Source organism: Muntiacus reevesi, chromosome 9, assembly GCF_963930625.1.
Source record: "Muntiacus reevesi chromosome 9, mMunRee1.1, whole genome shotgun sequence".
Classification (NCBI taxonomy): domain Eukaryota; kingdom Metazoa; phylum Chordata; class Mammalia; order Artiodactyla; family Cervidae; genus Muntiacus; species Muntiacus reevesi.
In genome coordinates, this window is record NC_089257.1 from 11,119,766 (window position 1) to 11,128,538 (window position 8,773).

Below are 8,773 nucleotides of genomic sequence, written 5' to 3' on the forward strand. Positions count from 1 at the left end.
AAACTTGTAAAGAAATTTGGGTTATGAAAATAAGCAATTCAGTGTTTAGAGTCAGAAGTGACAATATCACATGAAACTAGCCATGTAGAGTATTTGCAGTTGTCAATTTATTTTTTCCTGATGCATATTTTTTCACAATTTATAGTTTGTAATGAGTGTTATATACAACATATATCAAACTTTTTAAACTTTAAAATAGATTCCAGTTTTATTTATGGGATTATTTCCTGCAGAGGTGCTTAAGTCTAAATTCGCGAATATCCTTTTAATAGCAACAGTAAACATGCCAACTATCATTTCCTTTATCCCTGGAAAAACACACATATCTGGTAAAGAAAAAAAATATGAATTGGTATAAAAGAGTGCTGTTTACAAAACTGCTGTCTGATTTGAATGCACACATTTATGGTAGCTTTTCTTCTATTCTTTGTTTTCTTCTCACAAGTTCCCTAGCCTCCTCTCACTTACTCTGTTCCAGATGCTATTACTACAGAAACACAAAGACACATGCACACATACTCAGCTAATCACGTTTCAAAGGAACATAATCAGTATAATGTCAAGAAGGTAAAATGCAAAGGGCTAAGTGTGGAAGAATAAAGATGCCAATATAAAGTAGCTGATTTGATGTGAAAACATGTAAGCTGTATAGGTTAACGTGCACATAACTTACTGCAAATACGTAGTAGGAGTGGTGAGGTTAGGTGCTTAGTTGCATCCAATTCCTTGACACCCCACACTCTAGCCCACCAGGCTGCGCTATCCGAGGGATTCTTCTGGCAAGAATACTGGAATAGGTTGCAAATATATAACTTATTGCAATTAGATAGCTTTATTGCCCATCTGTAGCCTTATAGAAATAATTTTAAAACAGATAGCTTTGTTGAAACTATACGGGATGTATGTCAAACAGAAAGTGCAACACCAGAAAACAGAAATGCGGTCATTTTTTGCTAAACTGAGATATAATTTACTGCCGTGGGTTGGAAATTGATGTGTACTTATATTAGCATTCTCTTTAAACTTTGTAATAGCAGCCCTTCTGTAGACACACTGCTATGTCAAAAACTAAATTTGTGACTTGGGGTCAAAGCGTTAAATCTCCTGAAATTGTATTATCATGCTTCCCTTTGTTATAAAACAAATAAGATGAAAAAGATAATTTATTAGTCATGGTTGTTTTGTGTGTGTCAGTCGTTAACTCATGGGTAAAGGAAAACAGAAAGATGAGAAATGCATACATACTTTTTATACATCTGTTTGATTGTCCTCTATCTCCCTGATGTCTGACTTTAAATTTTCTCCAGTCAATACTGAGGAAGATATGGAAAACAACAACAAAAAAACAGACAGAGAGAGATAAATACTTTCTCTAGGTTCTTACTTGAACAGCTGCAATAAATAGTCTGGTTGAACCATCTTTGTATAACAGGCACTGTGGACTCAATCACCTGTGGCCAGGTGAGTGCATTCACATGTTAGTGCAATGGCTATGTGGAATGTGGGAGATGAGTGTGAAGAATGTTCTTAGATAACTTATGCAGAGGGAGAGCAGGAAAAACGTAGTGCATCTGTGCTAACTTGGTTAAACTCTGATAAAGTAGGAAACCCCTGCATTTCTAAGATCTGAGTGTCCTAAAGCAGAATATTTGCAAAGAGTTGGATGCTGCTGAGTGACAAACACATACCCATCCCAATTCAGGGGAAGCTTCACTGAAAACAGTCATTCAGGGGCAGATGGTTTTGATATTTCCCACTGGTGACTTCCACGTCTTCTGGCGTCATTTGTGGGTTTGCAGTCAAAATAGGGAGAAGGGAAATTCTAGGAGATGTCCTCTTGTTACTGAGCCCAAGCTCGCTCTGCTCTCCACACGACAGGCCAATGAATGAATCTGAGAGACAGGTGTTGAGGCAAGGAAAATGACTTTCTTCAGAAAGCAGCTGACCCTGAATAGTCACTGGAAGGACTGATGCTGAAGCTGAAGCTCCAATACTCAGCTTGATGTGAAGAGCCGACTCATTGTAAAAGACCTTGATGCTGGGAAAGATCGAGGGCAGGAAGAGGAGGGGTGACAGAGGATGAGATGGACGGCATCATCAGTTGCCATGAGTCTGAGTAAACTCAGGGCAACAGTGAAGGACAGGGATGCCTGATGTGCTGCAGTCCCTGGGGTCGCAAAGAGTCAGACATGACTGTGTCTGAACAATGATTGTCACGTATGGTTGATCATTTTCTCGAGGCCAGTTGTTTCCACGACATTTTCTTCAGCCGTTTATTTTGGTCCCCTGATCCTGGTCCAAATGCTCCTCCTTTGATAATTCTTGCTTTGCTGGCTTTATGGCCTTGTGCTTCTGTGGTCAAGTCAGGAGGAAGGAGCAGGAAAGTTGCAGGAAGGGGAACCCCTTCCAGAGCTCAAAAGGGGACTCTCGTCTAACACTCAGAAATGAACTCTCCGAGGAGACACACTTGCTGACAAAGTAAGAGACTTTATTGGGAAGGAACGTCCAGGCAGAGGCCAGGATGGTGAGGGAACCCAGGAGGACTGCTCTGCCTCGTGACTCACAATCTAGGGATTTATGTTGATGGAATTGATTTCCAGGTTGTCCTTGGCTGGTCATTCTGACTCAGGATCCTTCCTGGTGGTGCACGCATTGCTCAGCCAAGGTGGATGTCAACGAGAAGGCTTCTGGAACGTAGTAGAACACATGGAGTCTCCATTTGACTTTTCCCAGACTGTGGAAAATCTGACTTTTCCCAGATTGTTGATGGTGTCTTGTTAGCTCCTTACGAGGACTTCCTGTGGTAAAGTAATTCATGTGAATATGTACTAAGATTTCTAGCCAGGGTGGGGAGTTTCAGTCATTGTGTTTCCCCCAAAAGAAACAATGAGGATGTCATGTATGTGAAACAGCAACAAAGAATGCATATTAACAAAGAATGCAGATTTTAGTTCTCAGTTATAACAGGAATGTAGCCGACCAGGCTCCTCAGTACATGGGATTTTCCAGGCAAGAGTACTGGAGTGGGTTGCCATTTCCTCCTCCAGGGGATCTTCCAGACCCAGGGATCGAACCCAGTTCCCCCACATTGTAGGCAGATGTTTTACCATCTGAATCACCAGGGAAGCGAGGTATAAGAAAAATGTATATTTGTTAGATATTAAAGAGGTCATCATGCAAGTATGTTCAGCATGGGTGTGAGTGTAGGGGGTTGAATTGTTTCAGCAGCATCAGATTCTTTGCGACCCTATGGATTATAGTTGGCCAGGCTCCTACATCAGAGATTTCCCAGGCAAGAAAGCTGGAGTGGGTTTCCATGCCCTCCTCCAGGGGACCTTCCCAACCCAGGGATTGAACCCTGTGTCTCTTATGTCTCCTGCACTGGCAGGTGGCACCTTTAGCACCAGGGCCACTTAGAGTATGTTCTGGAGTGAAGTCACTCAGTCGTATCTGATTCTGTGACCCCATGGACTGAACCCTACAAGGCTCCTCTGTCCATGGAATTTTCCAGGCACGAGTACTGGAGTGGGTTGACATTTCCTCCTCCTGGGGATCTTCCCGACCCAGGGATCAAACCCGCATTGCAGGCAGACGGTTTACCGTCTGAGCTACCAGAGAGTATGTTCTGAGTATAAAGCAAATCTGTCAAAATCGGAAGCAAAGACAGCTCTCAAAGAACAGGTTTGAAATAGGAAAGCGTTTTTCAAGCAGCAGTCAGATGGGAACAATATATCAGACATTTGCGTGTACTATATGTAGTCTATCTCGTTTCCCTGCTTCACCCATAAAGTTCCATAAACAGATACAGCTTTTGTTGGTAATAAGAAATTTTCCAGCTTAGCAAGGGGATTTTGGTAAGAATTCCTCCCAGCGGTGAGTGGTGTGTGTGTGTACGTGGGGCGAGGGGCGGGATAGAAGACGCATCTTCTTTTCTGGCTACAGGGAGCTCGTGTCAGAGCCTGGTCAGGACCATCAGTTCTCACTGCGTGCACACCGGGCTTTTAGGGATCCTTTCCCAGGAATAATGCGGTTTGAGACCCAGGTTCCTGGTCCAAATTCTGTGTGTGACACAGTCGTGAGGTTCCCGCTGGCACACGCTGCGTGGTAAGCGCCCGCCCTAAAGCCTGTGGGGATGGTAGGGCACATGATTTAGAGTCAGAAAACAGTCTCTATTCTTTTGCTGCTGCTGCTGAGTCGCCTTAGTCTGTCCAACCCTGTGCGACCCCACAGACGGCAGCCCACCCGGCTCCCCCGTCCCTGGGATTCTCCAGGCAGGAACGCTGGAGGGGGCTGCCCTTTCCTTCTCCCATGCACGAAAGTGAAAAGTGAGAGTGAAGTCGCTCAGTCGTGTCAACTCTTACATTCCTTTAGAGTCTAATCCTACATTTTTGGCAGTGAAAGTGGGATCCAGCCGGTAGAGGCCAGTGTTAGGGACTATTTGAAATTACCCAACTTCCCCTAATAGAAGTGTGGTAAAATAACTGCAAGGGAGTCAAACCTCCAGACTAAGGAAAATCGCTGAGGCTCAAAATTTGAAGAAGTAGTCTCCTAATACAGTGTAGATGAGCAGAACCTCGGGCCTGGAAAATGGCTCTGTTACAGGAACAATAGCAAAACTTAGCCTGTAAATATTAGATTCATGCTTAAAGTGCTTCTCTCCACAAAATACATGCATGTGGGTTGAAAAAGAGAAATGTAAACTACTAAATGTTTCAATAAGAAAGAGGAGTTTTTAATTTAGAAAATGTTATAAGTAATGGTTGTTCTTGGGACTTCCCTGGCAGTCTAGTGGTTAAGACTTCACCTTCAAGTGCAGGGGACGCGGGTTCAATTCCTGGTCAAAAAGCCAAAAAACATGAAACAGAAGCAATATTGAAACACATTTAATAAAGACTTTAAAAATGATTCACATTAAAAAAAAAAAAAAAAAACTTCAAATGATATAGTTGTTCTTAATCTTTGTTTATAGATGTCATTAATGAGCTGTATGTGTCTATTCAGGGATTCCCAGGGTGCTTGAGAGATTATCATATTTTGAATAAAATAATCTTAGTTTCGCTTAAAGGTGAGAGAGTAATTGAGTGTGTTCCGATGATAATAATGCTTGGTTTTCAAAAAAAGCCTATTCAGAGGAATTATAGAGAATAAAATAACACAGGTAAGAAACCAGTTGGTAAAGAATTTGAACATTTTCCTGCAGGTACTGTTGGACCATTCAAAGTGTTTCTTCTTCTAGGACATCTTTGTCCACTGACTGCATTTAGGAAATGGAGAAGGCATGACATTATATTCTGTGGGAGACCTGAAGGAAAGTCTGGTCTATCATGGAAGAATTGTTTGCAAAAACACACCAACTTAATTACCAACAGGAGCATTTAACTAGCAATTTGTATTTAACTAGCAATTTAGATGTATAGAGGGAAAAGAAATATTCCCTTGAGGAAGAAGTGAGGATTTCCTCTACAAAAAGCCTTGCTTTGTAAAAGCAAGTTAAGTTCTTGTTTAAAAATCTTATAGGTCTTAAGCAATGTAACATTTTAAAATATATTTAAAAATTCACCAACAGGAATAAAGTAGCCAGAAAAATTTGAAAAAGGTGAATACAAACTATTCTGTACTAATATTCTATTTTAATTCAACATTGTTTCTAAATTACAAGATCAAGATTTAATAAATAATATCAAACATATATGGGCTTTCCCTTGTGGCTCAGATAAAGTAAAGAATCTGTCTGCAATGCAGGAGACCCAGATTTGATCCCTGGATTGAGAAGATCCCCTGGAAAAGAAAATGACTACCCACTCCAGCATTCTTCCCTCGAAAATTTCAGAGTAGGTAGGCTATTCTCCATCGTGTCACAAAGAGTCTGACATGACTGAACGACTAGCACACATGTCAAACAACTGAAATCATGAGTATATATGGGTTGAACACCTATTTGTTCTTAAAGATAGCCTTATTTAAGTTAGATTTCTTGCTTCCTGCATTAAAAAGTTAAATAATGTGCTTGAAGCATTTGAAATATATGCTTCTAATGTGTCTATTGTTAACATAATACTAACGTTAATATTATTCATTTCTAGAAATAATCTATTAAGAAAACTGTAATCAAAGAGTGCTATATTGCATTCAGATTAATCAAACATATTTTGCTAAACTGTCAATAAAGTAAACGTTGCCATTACAACTAAAATAATTTTAATGAGAAGAATCACGTTTTATTAGTGATTTCCTTCCGTAGAGCTTCCTGAGTGGTGCCAGTGGTGAAGAATCCGCCTGCCATGCAGGAGACGTAAGAGACATGGGTTCGACCCCTGGGTCAGGAAGAGCCTTTGGATGAGGGTATGGCACCCCACTCCAGTATTCTTGCCTGGAGAATCCCATGAACAGAGGAGCCCGGCAGGCTACAGGGTTGCAAAGAGTTGGACACATCTGAACGTCTGAGCACTTCCCTCTATAGAGGAATATAGGAAGCATTTTTCACAGCCAAATTATAATTTCCTGAAAAAGAATATTTAACTTAACCTTTTTGGTTGATTTTTATTTTTGTTTATGTTAATCAAATCAGACCGCAAACAGGGAAGGAATTGGACACAATATCTGACTACATTTGTGAAACTTTTATATATATTGATATTTCTTTTCCCTAGGAACATTTAATTTTGGCAGAAAAGTATTTAAATGTCCAAAGTTACTGCTGCTGTTGCTAAGTTACTTCAGTCGTGTCCGACTCCGTGCGACCCCATACAAGGCAGCCCTCCAGGCTCCTCCGTCCCTGAGATTCTCCAGGCAAGAATAGTGGAGTGGGTTGCTATTTCCTTCTCCAGCAAAATTACTAGGATTAAAAACAGTTAAATGTCAAAAAGTTGTGTTTCTAAGCAATGAGATGTATTTTAGTTCAGTAATTTGGAATTCTAATCCTTGGAATGTTATGAACTTGAATATAAAACTTTGTCTCTTACATTCTTACAGTTTTAACTTCCTCACTCCTTAGAAAATAACCACTTCTAATAATGATTTCTACTTTAAAGTTAATTAGAAGCATTTATGAAGCAATAAATTAGGGTGGAGCCTTATGCCATATCTTTATAGAATGAGTTATTAGATATAATGTTAAGGGTAAAAAGGATACATATATAGTCAATAGAATATTGTGTTAGATGTTTTAGACCAGATAGATAAGGTTGATTGGGGAATAAAAATTATGAAAGTTAGACAATTAATAGTTAGTAAATGGTTTGACTGTAAACAGTAGTTTATCTGCTTTTTCCATTCTCCATTTTGCCATAATTTAAGTTAAAATGATGAGACATATGGATTTTATTAGAATGTAGATGTAACATTATAAATCATTTAAGATTTTTTTTCTGCAGATGAGTTTATACCTCCTGATTTCAAATCAAATCTCCCCAAATCACAGAACACAAGTGTGTCAGAAAGTAACTGAGAACTGGTTAAGACTAAAGCCCATGTCCTAGTCCAATTGTGCAAAAACAAAATGCAGTCAAGAAATGTAAATTTAGAGAGAGAAGATCATTTGAAAATTACAGAAACAAATCTCACTATCATGATGGAATTTGTCCTCTTGGGTTTCACTGATATTCCCCAATTTCAATGCTTTCTTTTTGGGATATTCTTAGTCATCTATGTGGTTATCCTGTTGGGGAATGGCATCATAATTCTAATAACCAGAGTAGATGCCACTCTTCAGACGCCCATGTATTTTTTCCTCGGGAATTTTTCCTTCCTAGAAATCTGCTATGTATTGGTCACTCTTCCCAGGATGCTCATGGACCTTTGGACCCAGAGAGGAACCATTTCTTTTTTCACTTGCGCTACGCAAATGTGCTTCTTCCTTACCCTTGGAGCCACCGAGTGCTTCCTCCTGGCCGTGATGGCCTATGACCGCTGTGTGGCCATCTGTGACCCTCTGCACTATCCCCTGCTCATGCGCCCCCAGGTCTGCGTCGGGCTGGTGGTTGCCTCCTGGGTCAGCGGTGCTCCGGTCCAGATAGGCCAAACATGCCAGATTTTCTCTCTGCCTTTCTGTGGCTCCAACACAATCAATCATTTCTTCTGTGACATTCCGCCATTGTTAAAACTGGCTTGTGGAGACATCTTTGTAAATGAGATGGTGGTCTATATATTTGGTATATTGTTTGTCACTGTTCCCTTTCTGCTGATACTTGGATTCTATATCAGAATTCTCTCCACCATCCTGAAGTTGCCAGCAAACACAGGACGGACCAAAGCTTTCTCCACTTGCTCTTCCCACATCACCGTTGTACTTTTATTCTATGGATCAGCCACTGTCACCTACTTAAAGCTTAAATCAGATGAGCACGAAGGACTAGACAAACTGATATCTCTTTTCTACACCATTTTGACTCCAATGTTCAATCCTATCATATATAGTCTGCGGAACAAAGACGTCAGAAAGGCAATGAGAAAATTTCTTCCCTAATTATCAGGATTATGAGACATTTGAAATAATACAAAAATTATGCTGCATTTATGTATGTAATTTACTCACAGACTTAATTGAAATCTACTGCTCTGTATTGTCTTAAATTGTTAAATGCACCTCATGCTGTAATTTCCTTTTAGTAAAGAGTTATGTCCCCAAGTTTATGGCAATTGTGTTCATTTACTTAGCAATGTTTTATCCTAAAGATCAGTTTTCTGCTTACTGTAAACTAGTAAGTAGAGATGTCTAAATAAACAAGAAGGTATGATATTCAGGATGTGCTATAATTGAAATTATGCCATTTTC

At 40.0% G+C, this 8,773-nt stretch overlaps 1 protein-coding gene across 1 annotated transcript; it reads left to right on the forward strand.

The window, feature by feature from the left end:
- Window positions 1–7,433: 7,433 nt before the first annotated feature.
- Window positions 7,434–8,464, forward strand: LOC136174984 (olfactory receptor 10AG1-like). Its single transcript, XM_065945278.1, has 2 exons — window positions 7,434–7,465; window positions 7,528–8,464. The coding sequence occupies exon 2, from the start codon at window positions 7,568–7,570 to the stop codon at window positions 8,462–8,464; it is 897 nt and encodes a 298-aa protein (XP_065801350.1). The 5' UTR covers window positions 7,434–7,465; window positions 7,528–7,567.
- Window positions 8,465–8,773: the final 309 nt, after the last annotated feature.